Below are 21,856 nucleotides of genomic sequence, written 5' to 3'. Positions count from 1 at the left end.
AGTTTCAAGTATAGCCTTAATTAGAGACATGCCTAAAATATTCATTAGATAATACATGAATCTCACTTATTTCTTCTCTCAATTTTATTTTTATTATTACTAGCTAAGCAATCCGGGTTCAACCCGAACATTGTAATCAAAATTTTAAAACCAAAAAAATGTAAAAGAATGTATGTAATTTTTGTTATCAATATATTATAACTTGATATGAAGACAGTGAATCGACTGACACAATGATACGTAAAATAAGAGTACCTGTTACGTTAACATAGTATAATTTCATAATATTTGTTTCAGATAGAAGATTAGGAATTTTAAATAAGCATTAAGTGAGGGTTTTTTTTTTATCAAATATGACTTCATAAATGAAAGAAAAACATTTTAAAAAATGTGATGTTAACACATCATAATCTTTTTAAAAATATTTCTTAAAAAAATCTTTCTTTATTATATATTAAAAATAAATCATGTTATGCCATTTCCTTCTTATCTTATAATATATATATATATATATAGATATATGATATATGAAAAACGACATCACAGTGGTTGCTTTTGTCTTGTAGACCATTCTTCTCTTCATAGGCTACTAATGATTACTCATCAATCAACAATAGCGTGGGCATTGTGTGTATAATTTGAGCATGGACTAGCTTTCGATAATCCCAAGGATTTCATCGATACAAAATAAATAATGGTAAACAACTTTATCAAATAGATAAGTCAAAATGTTTGACTTTAATGCATAGGACATATTTTACGGTTAAGGGTGTAGTCGGCTATTTATATCGGCAAAAACTATTGGCTATTATCGGCTTTTTGGCAACCCTATAGCACATATATCGACTAGTTTTCGCAAGTTTAATCGGCTAGTTTTGGCTATATATATCGGCATGTTTTGGTTGATCCTTGTAAACGTTGGGAGCGTGCCTTTGTGACCCTTTTTTTTCTTCTTTTTGCCAAAATCATTTGTATCACCGGAAACCTAAAAAATTGATTTGGGGGTTTTCGATTTTGAGGCTAGATCTATGTTTTTCTTGCCTTCTATTGCTGGAATACATGCCGATAAAACTTGCCGATGCTCCTAACGTTATATTACACCCTTTCCGGTGAGATTAGAAACTCCTTTTTGGGGTTTCCGGCCAGAAAGGTTCACTTTTTTAACGGCCAAAACTTTGTTTAGCTTGCGTAAGGGTGTAGTTGGCTATTTGACTACTTGTTTGGTTTTTCGGCGACCCATTTTTTGGGGTTTCCGGTTTAATCCATTAGGGTTTTGTTGCTTTGTTGGTTCGGTTTTCCAACGAGCCCTTTCTTGGGTTTCCGGTGAACTGTTGCATGTTGCATCGGTTTTCCGGCGAGCCCTTTCTTAGGTTTTCTGGTTAACTACTGTTGCTGCTGCTTACGGCGGCTAGTTTTTCGGTGAGCCCTTTCTTGGGTTTTACAGTGAACGACTGCTTCTTATATGTGTGTGTGTGTGTGTGTGTGTGTGTGTGTGTGTGTGTATTTATCTTTTTACATTGCCATTAATTGCATGTTTGTGATTAGCTTGGTAGTGTTAACTTAGCGGTAGCGTTGCCAGATTTTTCCTTGGTAGCATTTGTAAGTGCACGTCTATGTCAATAGCATTCTAGATTGTTTAGGCTTATATTGTAATATGTCTTTGTAATGTGATTGTCATTAATGAACTTTGTATTATGCATAGAATACTAGATTAAGTTTAATTATTGAATGTGTAATATTCTGCTAAGTGTGAAATGCGACCTCGCATTTCACATGGGAAATACGACCCCGTATTTGCAGGGACAAATACGAGGCTAGAGCACAATTACGACCTCGTAGTTGAGTCGAGCTGGGCTCTGAAATACGAGGCCGACATGCTGAAGCCTTTTGGGTGTTTTCCTATAAATACCGAACCCTAACAGAGATTAGGGTTGAACATTTGTCGAAATATCAAGCATATTGTGCAGGTTATATCCGTCAAAGGTTGTTCTGCTAGCTTAGAGAAGATCTGCGAGACAACTGATTATCTAGAGGCTTTATTGTGAATCACCTAGTTATAGAGAGGGATTCCACACCTCTAAATAACCGGAGCAAACTATTAACGATCCGTTTCAAGGGGACTTACAAGTGGTATCAGAGCCTCTTGGTTTCATACCGGAAGGTTATAGTTTGTTGTGATAGACAACATCGATTTAGGGTCGTTTAGACGTGATTCTTTCACGAGTTTACGACCGGAAATCTTGTTCGTGACATATTTTGGTGTTTGTCGCAGTCGAAAGTGTGTTTTTGGGCTTTAGGCTTTCGAATTTAAGAGAATTAAAGGAGTCAACATCGTTTTCTACCTCGCGGGCTCGTATTACCTCATCCAGCTCGATTTATGACCTAGGTAGCTAATTACGACCTCGCCAGCTCAATTGCAACCTCGTATTTCGTTTGCAACCTCGTGAGCTCAATTACGATCTCACTAGTTCAATTACGACCTCGAGTGTAATTGTGACCTCGTATTTCTTATGACCTAATGAACTTTGCGACCTCATTTATTTTAAACAGTTCGTGCACTTTGCCAGCTCAGAGAAAATGACGTCTCAATTGCCCGCAAACTATCAAGCTTTGCTGAATCAATTGATTCTGATGGTTCATGAGAGCGGAAAGGCCAACTCACCGCCCAAGTTGATAAGCCTTGACAGATATTTCAATTGGAAGGGCAGATTCGAGTCATACTGTAGATTGATGGATGTCCAAATGTGGATTTGTATTGTCAACGGTTATGTTCATTCAACAGTGCCAGGTGAGAAAGAACCTGCAGGTTTGAGTGGTGGAAAGCTAGCCACGTATGAGCAAATAGACGTTGATAAAAAGAAGGATTACGAGGCTGAAAGTAAGGCTTTAGGATCACTCTGAATGGCTCTCTAAGGGGAATTCTTGCATCTATTTGAAAAGTATCAAACTGCAAAAGGCTTATGGGATGCTCTGTGACAACCTCATCTGAGCGCATTTCTCGAAGTACTTTTCCAGTAACTTTAAGTTCGTTCCGTTTATGTACGACATTAGTCTTTAAGCCTTTATCATGGAATTAATGGATTTATGTTTTATTCGGGCGTTATGAACGTTTAGACTTTGAAAAAATTGTGCAATTAAGTAAGTACTTAATGGTGACTTTTGGACAATGTAGGACCTTTGGACAGATAGTGTGCGTGTTTCAGGTGTATCTAATTGTTCCTGTTCTTGTTCGTTGATCTAGGGTATTTGTACTTGTGCTGCGTTCAGGTGAGTTTCGTAGCCCCTCGTTTTACATGTTTTGGGGTGGAAAGTATACTTATTTTTTAAACAGTTTTGTCGATTTCTATTTTATGTTCAATATTGAGCATGTGCATATAGAGTTGCTTGTGCCATTTGACGTGCTTGTTCTTGATTGTATGTGTGTGATTATGTTATTGATAGTTGTGCTTAATTGACGTGCTTTTTGTGTGTATTGGAGACTTGAGACTTTGAGACATTGGACTAAGGCAAGTACCGTTAGGCCGGACTTTGAGACATTGAGACTTGAGACTTTTGGACTTATTATGGCGTAACTCTGCTCGTTATATATTGAACTATTACTTGTTTAGACTTAAAAGAATCGACAAAAGACTTATTTCTTTGACTAGACTTTTGACATAAAACCTACGAACGTTGACACATTTTAGTATACTTTTCAGGTACTCCGGCTAATCAGGGATAATGACTTGCATGCTAGGACTGGACTTTGGAGATTAATGCTCCTTAACGTTGTCAGACCTTAAGGCTGCATGCCTTGGCTTATTTATTTTTCAGCTTTCTTAGCATTGTTCTGACTTCGAACTCATGTTTTGGGGATAGATTTATTATATTCTATTTCATTTTAGCAGTATCTATGTAATTCCATGTCGTGTTGTACTTTTCATGACACCTCATATATCCGCCAACGGTGGGGTGTTACAGAATGATATCAGAGCGAGATGAAGTGATGACGTTGATGTGCGTTTTGTTTTTGTCTTTAAATTTATAATGTTGTACAAGTAACTATCTTAAGCTAAAGCATACTAATGAGCAGAGAACCCGGTCTATGCAGTATAGTCTAGTGATAAGCTACAGGATCGTTCGCAAGGACGCGTTGCGTTACCTAATCTAGTAATATGTGTAATTCTAGTTTGTTTTTGGGGTTTGTCACTAACTCCAAATAAACTATTACCTAACAATAACTACCCGGTATTACCGGTGCAGGCCATGTCGGAAGACACAATGTAAATCAAACTAGGAAAAGAAAAGCAAATAACAGTAATAAAATTAAAATACTTGTTTGGCATCTCCGATCTCATTGTACGACCAAATGCTATCCTACTGGTTTGCTAGTCTGTTGGAAACTTCATCATGGCTCAGATTCTCGTTAGATTCACTTTGCGTAATTAATAGTGTTGTCGCTAGACTCACACTACCCTATAAACAAATTCTCGCTAGATTCATTGTTTAAGCATTAATGACCTAAAGTTTGTGTTACTAATTCATCTTTTAATTACCCAGCTCTTAAGCCATGGCTGGATATAATTCTCTCTGGTGACCACAGTGCTATTGTTAAGATTCATGTTCAATTCATCCTAGTTACTATGGTTCTGGATTCCTCGGTTACAAGTGAATCACTTTTTACTTCTAGTTATAGTCCGACTAGTCGTTTTCTGTCCTAGCATATTAGTCCTAGTGTATAATCATAGATAACCATCAAAACTAAACTAATATGTTCAGATATAAAACCAATAGCAACATGATTTACTAATAAACATGGATCTACGATAAACAGTAAAACACACTCCAACAGAATTTAAACAAACACAGTAAAACAATAAGCGTCTACATGATCACATTGCTCCAAACAAGTATTAAGTCTACTAGCCTAGCATTATTAAAGGAATAACAAAGTCTGAAAAGATGAAAGACACTGTTTGATAATATAAATAAATAAAAGATGAAAGATCTAGACCAAGAATGAAGATCGGAAGGTGTTAGAAGCTCCAAAACCTCCTTAGAATCTGCAAAGTCGATCTTGTTGTTGGGCTGCTAGGGCTGCTGAATCGGCTCTTCTTTAGGGTTTTGAGGGTTAGTTCTACTTAAACAGGTGTTTAAGTCGGAATCTGCTGTGGGCCGACCAGTGGTGCTGGTAGGCTTTCAAGCGGCGCTGGTTCTGGGCTGAAGTGGGCCAGCGACGCTGATCTTCCGCGAGCGGCGTTGGTGGCTTGCCAGCGGCGCTGGTGGCTGCTGTTCGTGCTTTAGCGTCTTCGTTTGACTACCGAATCACTTCTTTGTGTCTTGTAACTTCACAGGCTTCCTTCTTGAGTCACTTGATGTTATATACCCTCTCTCGCATATTCCGTGAACCTTCATAATTATACGATTCATTAAGTACCGATAGTTCCGGAATAATAACTCATTTAAGCATTGAAATGAAGCCTTTAGATAATAAATCAAATGGGTTCGAATGCTTACCTATTTCACGCTCCGTTTGTTGTAGAAAAATCTCCCGGATCTGATTGGAAATCCATTTCGGGGTCAAAACAAACTTAGAATGCGTATTTGTCTGAAACAGGGCTATCAGCGGCGCTGGCTGGGCTGCCCAGCGGCGCTGGCTGATAATCTGAAGCCACCAGCGATGCTCCCCATGTGTGGGAGCGGCGCTGGATTTGTTTGGGTCAGGTTCCGGTTCTTCGATCTTTTTCTTGACTTTTAAGCTTTCAATCTCTGGGACCTGCCAATTATTCTCAGGTAAAAATGTAAAATCAAAGAATGGTATAGAGAACTTACCTGAATAAGTGAATATATGATTCACTTTGTCTCAAGTTGGCAGGATCATGGACTCCCCCACACTTAGAGTGTTGGGTAGTCTACGTTTGAAAGGTGAGAAATCCTCACATTCAACGTGATCTGTGACCCGATCTGCAACTTTTGTATCTCCTACGGGTGGTTGGGTAGCACGTATCATTGTCGTCCCATGATGAGGTAAAGGAATGATATCCGCGTCAACAAGAGTGATCTTGTTTTGTTCCGGACGCGGGTGAGAAGGTTTCGATTCTGATTGTGATGCTATAATCCTTTCCCAATGATTCTTCAGCCTCGAAATGGTTCCCATCTTGACTTTATGAACATTCGTCTCTACCTTTTCTTCAAGTTCCTCGGTGCTTGTTGGAGTTTCATCATCTTTTGCATCATTTCTGGGAACTCCTTTGCTCGATTCAGATTCAAGTATATTGATTTCTTGATTATAAGCATGTTGGGCGTCATCAGCATTCAACGGTTGAGAAAGGAACGATTCTTCGCGCGAACTGGGACTGCAAGTACTACCAGGGGCGCTGGCAGTCTTCCAGCGGCACTGGTCACTCCCAGCGGTGCTGGTGGTGGTTACCAGCAGTGCTGGCTCTTCAGTATCAGCATCTGATTTATCAATTTCTTCCATTCCTTCTTCGATTGGCTCCCATGTGACTTGCACTTCCCCATCAGTTGACGAAACGGTATCTATATCAACAAGCTTCATCTTGTTTGGTTCCGGATGTGGTGATTCACCTTGATTCAACTCCTCTTGTTTCTGGATTACATGCTCTTCTTCCTCCTAGACTCCTTGAATGATCATCCCATTCTCGGTGCTTGAAGTAGCCTCATCTTTCTTGGTTTTGCGTATACTAGCGATTTGGTCTTCGTCGGCACCTTGAAAATGAGCTAAAAATGAACTTTCGTGCAAATTTGAACTGCTGTCGGGGCTCCCAGCGGCGCTGGGATGTGCTGAGCGGCGTTGGACTTCTCCTGGAGGGTTGCCAGCGGTGCTGGTGTGTGTGGCCAGCGGCGCTGGTGATGCTTGGATAGATTCCAGAATTGCGTTTTTACTTTGCTTTTGCTTCTCGGCGTTTATCCTCCTTTCCAATAGCTTCCAAATTTCTTGAGGATTATTGCTTTTAAAGATCGCTTCTTTATAAAACGCCTCTCTGACTGGTTCTTTTAGCCCCATGTAATAGTGGTTTAGAAGGGCGCGTGTAGGGGGGCAAAACCTTCCCATCTTTCGAGCTATGGTCTTCAACCTTTCCAAGGCTTCTACAAAATCCTCATCTTCCCTTTGTTTGAATCCTTGAAATTGGTCTATTACCTCCTCTAAACCTCGATGTGCCTGAAAGTCTAATATACCCGTGAAACATTCCATTTTATTGATAAAACTAGAAAGACGAAAACGAAAAGACAAAACCTAAAACTAACCTAGACAGATAGCTTGAGTTACTTAGTGATTTGAATATGAGGCAAAGGAGATAGCTTGAGTTACTTAGTGATTACCATTGTGACATTCGTTAATGATGTGCATATTTTGTTAACTTGAATTCCTAACAAGTTTTAAATTTATATTACAAGGTTAACTTCTCTACTTCACTCACTCACAGGCAGTGGACCCGTTCGTTTATAGTATAGCAAATTGGTAAGAACAGGATCGTTCTCAGGGACTATGTTCTAAGAATGCAGATAGGTTTAATTCTAAGATTGTTGGGGGTTTTGTCACTACTTAATTAAATAAAACTAGTAAAAGCTTCCAACCGCTTGGTCTAGCGAGGAAGCACTGAAAGATTTGATTTGTGAAAGACTATAATAATAATGAAAACGATACATCTACTTGGAACTAGTTCACATGCCGCCTAGATCATATACCATGTTACTTATAATTGTTGAATGACTAATCACGACTAGGTTTCCTATCAAGTCCCCTGGTCTAAGTGGTCAAGATTCATGTCAAGTCACCTAACCCTTTAATTAAGCTTCTTATCAAGTCCCCTAATTAAGATGATAAACTAAGTCTGTTTTTATGACATAACCTTTATAGTCTAACGGATTCCTGTCAAGTCACCTAAGCAGTTTGGCTTCCGATCAAGTCCCCAACCTACTTTAACTATATTAAGCATAAAAACGGTTCAACAATACAAGCACACAATATCACTATAAAGGCATGATCATGTTATCCAAGCAGATGCAAAACTATCTAGTTACTCATAGCAAAACGGGTAACACTAACAATTATCAATAGAAAAGAATTCATAGTAACAATTGTAAAGTAAACAAGTCTTGCAATAGTGTAACCCTAAAACAATAATGAAAGTAAAGAAAAGAAAGATCAAACAAAAGAGGTGAAGAATTGATGATGCCGGATTCTTGTTGATCACGCCACTGTGACTTACGCATGCGCCACCACCGAACACACTCCTGGATGAAGCCTCCTAATTATTGAATGCGGCTGCTAATAATTAAATTGAGATTGATAATTGATTGATTGTTTGTGCTTGATCTTCTAGATGATATGGAGGTGTTAAGAAGGTTTAGATCTGGTAGAAATACCCTAAAAACGTCCCCCAAGTCGACTGGAGGAAGCAAGCTACGGCCCTAGGGTTTTAGAGGGGTATTTATAGGTTTTTGAATAAAACCTAGCTGAACTGGGCTGACCAGCGGCGTTGGCTTGTTGCCAGCGGTGCTGGTGGTTCCTTGCCAGCGGATTAGGTTGTGTACTCATGCAAAAAGGCAAAGTGATCATGTACGCTTCTCGACAATTAAAGGTCATGAGAAGAACTACACAACCCATGACTTGGAGTTAAGAGGAGTAGTATTTGCATTAAAGTATTGGAGACATTATTTGTTTGGAACCAAGTGTGTAATTTATACAGACGACAAAAGTCTGCAACATATCTTCACGCAGCAAGATTTGAATATGAGGCAAAGGAGATAGTTTGAGTTACTTAGTGATTACCATTGTGACATTCGTTATTGATGTGCAGATTTTGTTAACTTAAATTCCTAACAAGTTTTAAATTGATATTACAAGGTTAACTTCTCTACTACACTCACTCACGGGCAGTGGACCCGATCGTTTATAGTATAGCAAATTGGTAAGACTAGGATCGTTCTTAGGGACTATGTTCTAAGAATGCAGCTAGGTTTAATTCTAAGATTGTTGGGGGTTTTGTCACTACTTAATTAAATAAAACTAGTAAAAGCTTCCAACCGCTTGGTCTAGCGAGGAAGCACTGAAAGATTTGATTTGTGAAAGACTATAATAATAATGAAAACGATACATCTACTTGGAACTAGTTCACATGCCACCTAGATCATATACCATGTTACTTATAGTTGTTGAATGACTAATCACGAACCAGGTTTCCTATCAAGTCCCCTGGTCTAAGTGGTCAAGATTCTTGTCAAGTCACCTAACCGTTTAATTAAGCTTCCTATCAAGTCCCCTAATTAAGATGATAAACTAAGTCTGTTTTTATGACATAACCTTTATAGTTTAACGGATTCCTGTCAAGTCACCCAAGCAGTTTGGCTTCCGATCGAGTCCCCAACCTACTTTAACTAGATTAAGCATAAAAACGGTTCAACAATACAAGCACACAATATCACTATAAAGGCATGATCACATTATCCAAGCAGATGCAAAACTATCTAGCTACTCATAGCAAAACTGGTAACACTAACAATCATCAATAGAAAAGAATTCATAGTAACAATTGCAAAGTAAACAAGTCTTGCAATAGTGTAACCCTAAAACAATAATGAAAGTAAAGAAAAGAAAGATCAAACAAAAGAGGTGAAGAATTGATGATGTCGGATTACTGTTGATCACGCCACTGTGACTTATGCATGCGCCACCACCGAACACACTCCTGGATGAAGCCTCCTAATTATTGAATGCGGCTGCTAATAATTAAATTGAGATTGATAATTGATTGATTGTTTGTGCTGGATCTTCTAGATGATATGGAGGTGTTAAGAAGGTTTAGATCTGGTAGAAATACCCTAAAAACGTGCCCCAAGTCGACTGGAGAAAGCAAGCTACGGCCTTAGGGTTTTAGATGGGTATTTATAGGTTTTCAGATAAAACCTAGCTGAACTGGGCTGACCAGCGGCGCTGGCTTTGGCTCCTGCTGCAGCTCTCGTGTCTTTATTTGGCTCTGAATCACTTCCTTGTGTCTTGTAATCTTCATAGGCTACCTTCTTGAGTTACTTGATGCCATTTACCCTCTGTCGCATCTTCCGTGAACCTACATAAACATACGATTCATTAAGTACCAATAGTTCCGGAATAATAACTCATTTAGACATAGAAATGAAGCCTTTCACTAGGGGTTTTTGATGACACACCCTGCCTAAGTCACGAAGCGAGTCACGAAGATCGTGCGTAACAAAGGGCGCACGAAAGATTAAAAAGGATAAGAATTGTTTCCCTACAAAATAGAGATTTGATCTTATCAAAAGGCCGACATTTATGGAAACGATATCCCGTAAAGAAAACCTCAGATCTTGACCTATTTTGCAAGCCAAGGTCGTCCCTATAAAATGAGACCTCACGAAGGCGCCATTTGATATACACATAGACATGATAAACTAATCAGATCAAAACTCGTCCAAACAACGCAATCACACATACAATTGGCGTAAAGAGATTCACTATACCTTCGGCAAATAGCCGACAAACAATCAAAAACACCCATCATCCCTTTTTCTTAACCTAATCTCGGTTTGGTGTACAAACATTTGGCGCCATCCGTGGGACCCCAGCCAGAACCAAAAACCCACGACAAAGATTTTTGTGCACTCACGCCGCAAAAATGGTAAAGAAAAACAAGAGCAGGCCCCTAAAGGACAAAAGGGTAGCCTTGGCCATCAACCAAGGAATCGCCAGTCGCCCAGACATACCTCGGGCTGAGACGGAAGGTTTTTATTTCCCCCTTTTGGGAAAGGACGAACCGTCCAATGACCCTCTCATTATTCAAACCACGGTGTTTAACATCGAGGTGAGAAAGGTCTACTTAGATAGTGGAAGTGAGTGTGACATGATCTTTGAACACTGCTTCCTCAAACTACCAGACCCCCTACGAGCCCGGAAAGTAGACCCCCAGGGTCCGTTAATTGGCTTTTCGGGGGAACACGCATGGCCATTAGGGGAAATCGATCTAGACATAACCATCAGCGACGGAACGCATGAAAGAACCGAGATGCTGGACCTTTCAATAGTGCACTCCCCATCACCTTACAATATTCTCCTAGGGAGAACCACGATGCAAAAGCTGGAGATGGTACGCTCAGTGATTCACAGGCTTGTAAAATTCCGATCCGAGACGGGGATAGGAATGATCCCCTCCGCCTACGAGGCAGCAAAGCAGGTCTTTTTCGGTAAAGGCCGTCACCCCTTGCTAACTTTTATATCATCACAAATAAGAACAGGCAACTTGGTTGAATACCAAGTTGGCTTTACAGTCAATCCACGCATAAAGCAATTACAGAAAGAAAAAACATGCCAAAACCCAAAGCCTAACTAGACATAAGATCACTATCAGCTAGAAAACAAAATAACACATCAGTGAATTAACGAGAAAGGTAAATCCCAAGCTGTTAAGAACCGCTCAACACGCCTTGTCCTCTTGAATCTGCACGTAAGGAGTTTGAGCCTTACTGTCTGAACAATAACACCAATTAATTGATCCCTCGTTCTTTTTTGTTGACGAAATAATCTTGCATTACGTTCATCACATATAAAGTATGTAGATGCAGCCAAAACAAGTTTTGCAACAACGCTTTGCACAGAGGACTTGTTTGCTATAGGAATAATTGTAGCAACAATAGACATCCAATCTGGAGCAACATTATTCAACTCCGCTCTAGACTTGACAGAATTCCAAACCTGTGAAGAAAAAGGGCATTCAAAAAACAGGTGGTTATGAGAATCCGGTTGTAGCTCGCACAACGAGCAGCAAAGAGAAAGAGATCTATTCACATCCCAATGTGCCATCATGTCTTGAGTCTTCAACTTTTGTTTAAAAATCAGCCATAAGATAAAAGCATGCTTCGGTACATTCTGATTAAACCAAACAATCGGGAACCAATCCACTATAGCAGCTTGAGGACGCAGATCCTCCCACACCACATTGACCGAAAAATCCAGCAGATATTGGTTAGAATCTTTCCACATAAGTCGATCCAATTCCAAAGTATTCAAAACAGGGATCTGAATATTTGGGAATCTATCCGTCCATTCACTTGGCCATTTCCAGGTATTATAAACAATAATATCCGCTACCTTTTCATTGAGAGAAAATCCAGCACTAGTGATCATTCTAGGAGATAAGTGATCTGATAGAGGACACAGAGAATTCCAGGAATCATACCATGTCGAAGCAGTCATGCCGTTACCAAGAACAAACCACAAATGTTTACGAATTAACCATCTCACCTGTAGTATCTTCCGCCAACTCCAAGACAAGGAGCCACGAGCAGGCACATCCCATATCGATTGTCCTTTTAACTTGTAAGAATGAATCCACCGAACCTAAAGAGATTCCTTATGAGCTACAATATTCCTTATATGGACCGAAATTAGAGCATTATTGAAAGCTTCAATACGTCGTATACCTAATCCTCCTTCAGTCTTTGGAAGACACACAACCTCCCAAGCAACTTTGGACTGACCCCGTTTATATTCACCACTACTCCATAGGAAATTTCTCATCATTTGTTCAATTTCGTGGATAACTTGAGAGGGAAGAATGAAAGCCGAAGACCAATACACATGCATAGAAGCAATAACAGAGTTGATCAACTGAAGGCGACCTGCAAATGATAAAAATCTGTTCTTCCAATCATTAAAAGTTGTTGCACTCTTTCCAACAGCCCCTTACAGTCACGATATCGCAGTCTTGAAGACACCAAAGGGACACCCAAGTACTTAACCGGTAAAGTGCCTTCATCGAAAGATAAAACATTTAGAATAGCAACCTTTACATGATTAAGAACATTGCAGAAAAATGCAGTGCTCTTTGGGAGACTGGGTGTCAAGCCCGACACTTGTTTAAACTCATTCAAAGCTCTACTTACAACCCTTGCTGATTCGACATCTCCATGCAAGAAGATAAACAAATCATCCGCAAAACAAAGATTAATGATCTTGTGTTTATCACACTGTCGATGATAGTTAAATCCATTAGAGTTTCAAACCTGTCTCTTCAGGATCAAATTCAAAACTTCCATAACCAAAGTAAATAAATACGGAGACAGCGGGTCACCCTGCCGAAGACCTCTCTTGCCTTGAAAATAACCATGAGTAGTACCATTAATAGACACCGAAAAAGTAGTAGTAGTCGCACATTCCATGATCCAAGAAACCATACGAGGGTGAAAACCAAAACCTAGAAGAATGCGCTTAAGAAAACCCCAATCAACCGTATCATATGCCTTTTGAATATCGACTTTAAGAGCGCATCAAGGGGGACCCCGGTCGAGATGATAGTTGTGCGTCAACTCTTAAGTTAAAAGGATATTATCAGTAATCCTTCTGCCCGGTACAAACGCTAGTTGATTATCACTAACCAAATCCTTCAAAGAATTCTTTATTCTGTTCGACAAAATCTTCGTAATGCATTTGAACAACACGTTACAAAGAGAGATTGGTCGAAAATCTGTGACAAAAGTAGGAGTCTTAACTTTGGGAAGTAATGCAATAACCGTATGATTGAGTTCCTTGAGTAAATTGCTTGATGAAAAAAATTCTTTAATCGCCTTAATAACATCAACACCAATAATACTCCAAGTTGCTTTAAAAAAACCAGCTGAAAATCCATCCGGTCCTGGAGATTTATCATCTCCCATAGAAAACATGGCCCTTTTCACTTCGTCATCAGTAACCTCAGAAATCATTAGCAAAGCTTGCTCCTGAGATAATCTGTTATCAAATAAATGCAAAGAATTTAGTCTTAAAACCGGCGCACTTTGACCCAAAAATTGGGTATAATGCGCGATAAAAGCATTCTTTACATCATCACCATCAAGAAGCCTTCAATTAGAGTCAGAAATCATATCAATCCGATTACAAGCTGTTTTACCTTTGACAACCTGATGAAAGTAAGTCGAGTTAGAGTCACCAACCCTTAACCATTCAACCTTAGCTTTCTGTTTCAAAAACCGTTCCTCATCCAGAAGTGCTTCATTAAAAGCATTGAGGCAGGTAGCATGGTCCTCTCTAATCACAGAATTAAATGGATCCGAATCAAGCAACTTTTGCACCTCATCCAAATCCTTTCTACACAGTTCTACCTTACGATGCAGATTTCCTTTATCATACAGAAGTTTACGTAAAGGTTTCTTCAAACTTTTTAACATCTTTACCACACGATACATTTGGAATCCTTGCACGTCAGTTTTCCAAGCCGAAGCAACCACTTGGCTAAATCCTGGATCCTGAATAAGAACATTGGAAAACTTAAACGGCCGAGGCACAAACTTAACTTTCCTTGGCAAACGCAAAATAGCCGGAGAATGATCAGATATTCTATAAGGTTGGAAAATAGCCACAACACCCATAAAACTATCTAGAAATTTATCATTAGCCATAATACGATCAATCTTTTTAAGCAAACCATCACTACCTTTACATTAGAGCTTCCAAAAGATTTGTCTTCCAAGTTTAAACCTGCATTAAAATCGCCTAAAATACACCATGCATTATTATGAACATAAACCTTATGCATATCTAGATTACGCCACAGCTCACGCCTTTGAGAATAACGATTGTGGGCATAAACAAATGAACACAACAGATCCTTCTTTTCATCCTTGAAAATAATCTGTGTGTGTAAAACCTGATCAGTTTGAGATACAATTATAACATCAACAACATTAATATCCCACCCCAAAATAATACGAGGCGTTTTAACACAAGAACTAGCGTTTGAAGCCAATTCCATCTAGGCAACACCTTAGAACATAAGCTCTGAAGATTATTAGAAAGAACATGGGATTCTAAAATTGCACAAACACATAATTGATTTTCAGCAACAATCTGACGAACCTCTTTTTGTTTGGGGGTCTGGTTCATCCCCCTTATATTCCAAGATGCGATGTTATACATGGGAAACCGGCTGTTTAGGAGTGCTTGCCCCTATATTGTTCTTAACAAAATCAGCCTGCTCATCATACACGTCTTCCACTTCATTATCATCACTACCAAATGAGATATTCGAATCCCGAGCATTGTTCTTCAACTTTTCAGAATTCTACATTTTGAAACCATCCATTGAAAGCTCCTTATCACCATACTCATCTAACACCGAGTAAGGATTTCTCGTACTAACTTCAGCATTTGATGGCTTTTTAGAGGAAGTCGATGAATTAGAGACAGGTTTACTAGGAACCTGTTTATGAGAATTCGACTCACCTTTTGTCGACTGTCCAGCTTGTTTCTCTCGATATATAATCTTCGGTTTAGGCTTAGAGAATTTGATCCCCCCCACTTTCTTCCACTATTTCAATTCTTCTTCCTACTAACCTCGATAAAATCATCCTCCTTTTGATTTTTCAGAAACCACCTTAACTTGCATCGGGCAGTTATTATCCTTGTGGCCAAAAACATTACAATGAGTGCAATGTGGTGGTCGCCATTCATATTCAATGGACACCGTTTCCTTAGAAAATCCCTCCCCATTTACATTAGGAATGCCAATTACCAAGTTCTCTTTAAAACCTCGTGTAGCATCAATTTCAATCAACGCCCTTGCATATGAGTGCCTACCCCAAGAGTTCACACACATATGACTAGTATAAGTATCAAGTAAAATTGGTTGACCTAATTTGGATGCCAACATGCTGAGACCATCCTCCGTATAAGCTGCCAATGGAACATCATACAATTTAACCCGCACCGGAACATTGGTCATGTCCACTTTAGCCAGTGAAACATTAGGATTCCATTCATTTAGGAATATAGGTATAGACCGTATCATCCATGGTCCTTTTTCTAAAACTTGAAGCATTCCTTCCTTTGACTCAAACTGAAAGAAAAAGAACCCCGACGTATTCATCATGACCTTTTTTAAGCCAAATTTCGCCCAAGCATTCTTAACGTACATTTCAACAACAGGAAAAGCCATCCTATCCCCCAAGAAATATCCATAGAGAGAATTTGAAAATCGACTATTAACCTCAATAACAAAAGCAAGAGGGATCAATCAATTGACACCTTCTGTAACAGATTCCACATCGATCAAACGAAAAGTTACCTTTTTAACGGTCTCATTCTTCTTCACTGCAGCTGCATACGACCCACTAGTCTTTTTCTCACCATGCAAGTATTCATTCGATTTCTCCTTGTTTGCATTAACATTGTCAGGATGAGAATCATGCCCATGCAAATCCTTATTAAACGATTCATCATCACCATTTTTAGACGAAGTAGCTGCCCCAGCTTTAGTACTATTACTCTTGTCCTCCATAATATTAGAACTCACCTGCGAAGCAGTCGTTGAAAGAACCCTAATTGGCTTTCTACTACTCAAATTATTTAATTTATTCAGCGAGTTGCAAAAATTTGATAAATTAAAACTATAATCTCTCATTCAAACACCACGAAACCAAGAAAACTACCCCATCATACCGCACAGCCACAGAAAGTATGACAAACAGCAAACAAATAAAACCCTAACCCTAAACGACAATTCAAACTGACAGCCAACAAAATCAATTAGAAAACCAGGTTAATTCAAAGATATGCTACGTCGAAAGCAATCCAAAAGAACCCAGTTTGCTAACCAATCAGTCGAACCAGCAGAGAAACGTCGGGCGAAAAAAGAAGAGAAAGAAAACCCTAAAACAAGAAGACACCTTAAACACGCACGTCAACAAACCCTCAAACTCAAGAGAATTCAAGGATCTATGATAGGGACATATTTACAAGATGATCAAATCGAAATAGGGTAAGCAGGGAAAAATCGCCATATCAGGGAGAGAGAACGGGTTTTTCAACTTCAATCCCTTTCGATATTCATACTATTGAATATTGTTTTTGTCACCGGCAGCAAAGCAGGTCAGTGATGTAAAAAGGGGCGACGACGCAAGTCCGTCCATCCGAAAGGATATGCAGGAGGAAGAAAATACTATAAAGGTCATAATCAACCCTGGATACCCTGATCAAACGATCTCTATTGGTGTGAACCTTTCGGACGGATGTAAACACAAGCTCCGAAAATACTAGTGAAGCCGGAAAAATCAGGGCGAGTGGCTAAGTGGGCCATCGAGTTAGGAGAACACGACATAGGATTTAGGGAGAGAAATGCAGTTAAGGGACAGGTGTTGGGCTGACTTCATCACCGAAGTCCATGAAGGAAAAAACTCCATGACGCAGCCTGTATCGTTAGAGGTAACAGGAAGTGTCGAACATGACACCTGGAAGTTGTATACCGACGGGGCTGCTAGTTCGGACGGATGTGGGGTAGGCCTCATGTTGATTAGCCCAGAGGGCAAAGAATTTACTTACGCACTGAGGTTTGAGTTCGAAGTAACCAACAACGAGGCCAAGTATGAAGCACTGCTAGCAGGATTGCAAATGGCCAGGGACATGAAGATCCGCAATATCCATTCATATGTCGACTCCCAGCTAGTGGCGTGCCAAGTGAAAGGAGAGTACGATGCGAAGCAAGGAACGACAAAGCTATACCTGCAAAAGGTACGAGAATTAATTGAATGCTTCAATCACTTCGAGATAGAGCATATCCGAAGAAATCAGAACAAAAAAGCAGATGCCTTGAGCAAGTTAGCCTCGCTCATATTTGGACATTTAGGAAAACAAGTACTAGTGGAAGTTCTGAAGGAAAGATCGATAGAAGAAAAACAGGTTTCGGACCTAGTAGAGGAAGAAGGAAAGAATTGGATGACCGCCATTTACGAATTCTTACTAAGCGGGATGCTTCCGGCCGATAAAGATGAGGCCCGAAAGATAAGAGTCAAAGCCCCGCAATACAAAATATTAGATAAGAAATTATATAAAAAAGGCTTTGTCACGCTGTGGCTTCGTTGTGTAGGGCCTAAGCAAGCAGAGATGATAATCAGAGAATACACGAGGGAATCTGCGGAGCCCATTCGGGGGCAGGGTCTGTCGCAACAAAGGCCATGAGGCTAGGGTATTTCTGGCCAACTATGCACCAAGACTCTACAGCATTACTAAAAAGCTGCGAGGCGTGCCAGCTACGAGCCAACGTCTCGAGACTACCAAAAAATGACATGACCTCAATTATCTCAGCCTGGCCCTTCATACAGTGAGGAATCAACCTCGTAGGACCACTTCCCGAAGCGCAAAACAAGAAAAATTTCCTGGTGGTTGCAATCGACTATTTTATGAAGTGGGTCGAAGCAAAGCCGCTCGCCTCGACAAATGGGGACCAAATGAAAAAATTTGTGTGGGAACATATTATATGCAGATTCGGGATACCACAAGTGATAGTATCTGATAATGGACCTCAATTTGCAAAAGGAGTTTTCCCTGAGTTTTGTAAACAATTACAGATTAAACAGTCATTCACATCAGTTTATCACCCCCAAGGAAACGGACAAGTAGAGGCGACCAACAACGAAATAATCAAAGGAATAGAGAAGCGTTTGGGACGAAGCCATAAAGGGTGGATAGACGAATTGCCTTTGGTACTTTGGGCAAACAGGACGACACCAAAAAGGAGCAACAGAGAAACCCCGTTTAGTCTGGCATTCGGAACGGAGGCCGTAGCTCCGGCAGAGCTCCAAGTCTCGACTCATCGAATGTTAAACACGGAAGAAAATGATGAGGAACTACGAATAGATTTGGATCTGCTTGAAGAACGAAGGGAGATAGCAGCCATTCAGGAAGCCGCTTTCAAAAAGAAAATAGAAGGATACTACAACAAAAGGGTGAACCCCAAAAGTTTTAAGACTGGAGACTATGTGCTATGACTAAAAAGCGCTAGTGAAAAGGAGTACAAGGGTAAACTGGGACCAACGTGGGAAGGCCCATACCAAGTACAGACGTCCTTCGGAAATGGGGCATACAAGCTCGAGACACCCGAAGGGGTTCCGGTCAATAGAACATGGAATAGTTCGAATTTATGAAAATTTTACTGTTAAGTTTCTCTCACTACCATTGATATTTTTTACATCAAACACAAATGACAATTTCAAAGCATGTTGAATTACCACAACTAGCAAAAATAAATAATAAAAACAAAAACAATGCAAGGCTACGAGCCTTGAAACTACAGCCCCAGAAGGGGCAGACCACACAAAAAGGCTAAATTGCCTTCAAAGTTGAGGGTCACAACCTCCAATGGGAACAAACTGGCAGGGACGCCTGAACAGATAGCCCAAAAACAACATGGAATAAAATAAAGGACGATACAAAGTCTAATATATAAATATTCCATCATATAAAGTTCCACAAGACAAAATAAAAAGTTTAGTCCAAACGAGGTTTCACGGCCAGAAAATCATGCACATCAGGATCAGACAAGTGAGTAACATCCTAAATAAAATTACTTTGGTAGGCAGCCAAGTTCTTGATAGCTTGATCAAATGACTCCTTCACCTTCACATAGCCGGGATCATGTTCAGAGTGAGTAGCAGAAAGCACGCCTTTTTTCTTTGATTTGTTCACCACAAGATCAACCAGTTTCACCGCCTCGGGACCTGTCACAAGTGTTTCACAGATATAAGGGATCACCCGGTTTACTAGACCATCAACCTTCTCCAAAAGGTCTCCATTCTCGAGATCCCTCTGCAGCAACTCATCATGACGTTTCGCCAAACCACCACGCAAAGCCCTAACAACAACATCTTGCTCCGATAAATGTTTCTCCAGATCTGATATCCTGTCAAATAGGTTACTAACAATAAACTGAGATTCCTTCAACATATCCTGAGAATATTCATACTTTCGACACAAACCGCTAATCAACAAGTTTTCCCGATCGACAAGATTTTTCGACAAAAGCTCCTCCTCCATAAATTTGCGAGCCACCGTCGGAAAAAGTAACAGGCAACACATCTGCAACGTCCTTCCCTTTATTCACAACGGCATCAATTAAGTCAAATGGCAAAACAGAAGGACCAACATCAGCAACCTTCCTCTTCGAAGACATTATGAAAGATCTGCAAGACAAATATATATTATTATAAGAGAAAAGGCGAAGAACAGTAAATGACGGCGGAAAAAGAAGAGACTCACAGGGAAGTTAATGGAAAGATGGCAGGAAAATAAAAGAAGTGTTGAATGAAAAAGAGCTTTATAGAAAGAAAGAAGAAATCCTACCCGTCGATTTAGCTTTTTGGGATATGTGCAAGACTTCTTGAATGGCAGCACGTCCTAACTGATTTATGGTTCAACAAAAATAGTCCAAGACAATGTTTGGTTTGCAAAACACCCCTTGGACTGGGGGGCTTGATGACACAACCTGCCTAAGTCATGAAGCGAGTCACGAAGATCGTGTGTAACAAAGGACGCACGAAAGATTAAAAAGGAAAAGAATTGTTTCTCTACAAAATAGAGATTTGTTCTTATCAAAAGGCCGGCATTTATGGAAACGATATCCCGTAAAGAAAACCTCAGATCTTGACCTATTTTGCAAGCCAAGGTCATTCCTATAAAAGGAGACCTCACGAAGGCACCATTTGATATACACATAGACATGATAAACTAGTCAGATCAAAACTCGTCCAAACAACGCAATCACACATACAATTGGCGTAAAGAGATTCACTCTACCTTCGGGGAATCGCCGACAAACAATCAAAAACACCCATCATCCCTTTTTCTTAACCTAATCTCGGTTTGGTGTATAAACAGTTTTTATCACAAAATGGACGCTCATCAGTTATGACCCGGGAAAAACCAATGTAGTGGCCGACGCCCTAAGCCAGGAAAGGGTTAAGCCTAAACGAGTACGTGTTATGAGTATTATAGTGGAAAAAAGTGTTACATATCAAACTATAGAAGCACAAACAGTGGTTATTGGTGATGAAGAACTTCTCAAGAAGGAATTTCGAGGTATGGAACAACATTTAGATATAAGAGACGATGGTGGATTGTATTTTGTAGACAAACTATGGGTTCCTTTCACTGGTGATTTAAGGACATTGATTATGAACGAAGATCATAATATAATGTATACGACACCTCTGGGCACTGACAAGATGTACTACGACTTGCGTGAGTTGTATAGGCATCCTGGCATGAAGAAGGATGTTTCTGAGTTTGTAAGTCGACGCTTGACGCGTTTACGGGTGAAAGCGGAACATCAAAAGCCTACTCGATTGCTCAAACAACCAGAAATTCCTAAATGAAAGTAGGTTTGTGTGACTATGGATTTCATTAAAAAACTTCCTATAACGAAGGAGGGTCATAATATGATTTGGGTAATTGTCGATAGATTGACAAAGTCTGCTCATTTCTTGGCTATTCGCGAGAAAGACTCCACAGAGAATTTGGTAAAAAATGTATGTAAGGAAGTTGTGTCGAAACATGGCATACAGGTTTTGATTATTTCAAACAGAGATACTCATTTCAATTTTCAATGTTGGCAAGGGTTTCAGAAGGACTTGGAACTAGAATACACAAGAGTACGACGTATCATCCTTAGACTGATGGTCAGAGTGAACATACAACTTTGACGTTAAAAGACATGTTGAGAGCATGTGTCTTAGATTTTGGAGGTAACTGGGATGACAATCTATATTTGATAGAATTCTCTTACAACATTAGTTATCACGCGAGTATTAATAAGGCACCTTTTAAGGCATTGTATGAACGAAAGTGCAGATCACCTGTCGTGTGGGCTGATTTTGGTGATAGTTAATTGGTTGGGCCTGAACTTATAGAATAGGTGATGATATACCCTATACGGAGCTTTAGCTCCGTATCCGAAGTAGAAGCAGAATACGAAGTCATCTTCGTAAGCAGGTAAAATTACTTGTCTACTTACCCAAAATGGAGATCGACCTCCATTCAATATGATTAATCTGGAACTCAAGGTAGTAAATACCC

General features: G+C 39.8%; 3 protein-coding genes across 3 annotated transcripts; 1 reads left to right on the top strand and 2 right to left on the bottom strand.

The window, feature by feature from the left end:
- Positions 1-11,386: 11,386 nt before the first annotated feature.
- Positions 11,387-12,211, bottom strand: LOC122583325. The gene has a single exon (XM_043755744.1). The coding sequence runs from the start codon at positions 12,209-12,211 to the stop codon at positions 11,387-11,389; it is 825 nt and encodes a 274-aa protein (XP_043611679.1).
- A 144-nt stretch (positions 12,212-12,355) lies between these two features.
- Positions 12,356-15,947, bottom strand: LOC122583323. The gene is made up of 8 exons (XM_043755742.1): positions 15,387-15,947; positions 14,928-15,074; positions 14,492-14,660; positions 13,955-14,390; positions 13,393-13,855; positions 13,021-13,257; positions 12,705-12,801; positions 12,356-12,636 (listed from the first exon to the last, which is right to left on the bottom strand). The coding sequence occupies exons 1-8, from the start codon at positions 15,945-15,947 to the stop codon at positions 12,356-12,358; spliced, it is 2,391 nt and encodes a 796-aa protein (XP_043611677.1).
- Positions 15,948-17,125: 1,178 nt separating this feature from the next.
- Positions 17,126-17,965, top strand: LOC122583322. The gene has a single exon (XM_043755741.1). The coding sequence runs from the start codon at positions 17,126-17,128 to the stop codon at positions 17,963-17,965; it is 840 nt and encodes a 279-aa protein (XP_043611676.1).
- Positions 17,966-21,856: the final 3,891 nt, after the last annotated feature.

This window comes from Erigeron canadensis, chromosome 9 (genome assembly GCF_010389155.1).
Source record: "Erigeron canadensis isolate Cc75 chromosome 9, C_canadensis_v1, whole genome shotgun sequence".
In the NCBI taxonomy this organism is placed as follows: Eukaryota; Viridiplantae; Streptophyta; class Magnoliopsida; order Asterales; family Asteraceae; genus Erigeron; species Erigeron canadensis.
This window is presented reverse-complemented; position numbering and strand designations above follow the sequence as displayed.

Bases quoted from the DNA above. Each gene is read 5' to 3' on its own strand.
- LOC122583323 (XM_043755742.1), bottom strand. From the start codon at position 15,947: ATGGCTTTTCCTGTTGTTGAAATGTACGTTAAGAATGCTTGGGCGAAA. The intron at 13,856-13,954 runs GTTAAGGGTTGG...CTCTAATTGAAG, and splicing joins CAGAAAGCTAAGGTTGAATG to GCTTCTTGATGGTGATGATG. The intron at 12,802-13,020 runs GTTTGAAACTCT...AATCATGTAAAG, and splicing joins ATTTGATCCTGAAGAGACAG to GTTGCTATTCTAAATGTTTT.
- LOC122583325 (XM_043755744.1), bottom strand. From the start codon at position 12,211: ATGACTGCTTCGACATGGTATGATTCCTGGAATTCTCTGTGTCCTCTA.
- LOC122583322 (XM_043755741.1), top strand. From the start codon at position 17,126: ATGCAGTTAAGGGACAGGTGTTGGGCTGACTTCATCACCGAAGTCCAT.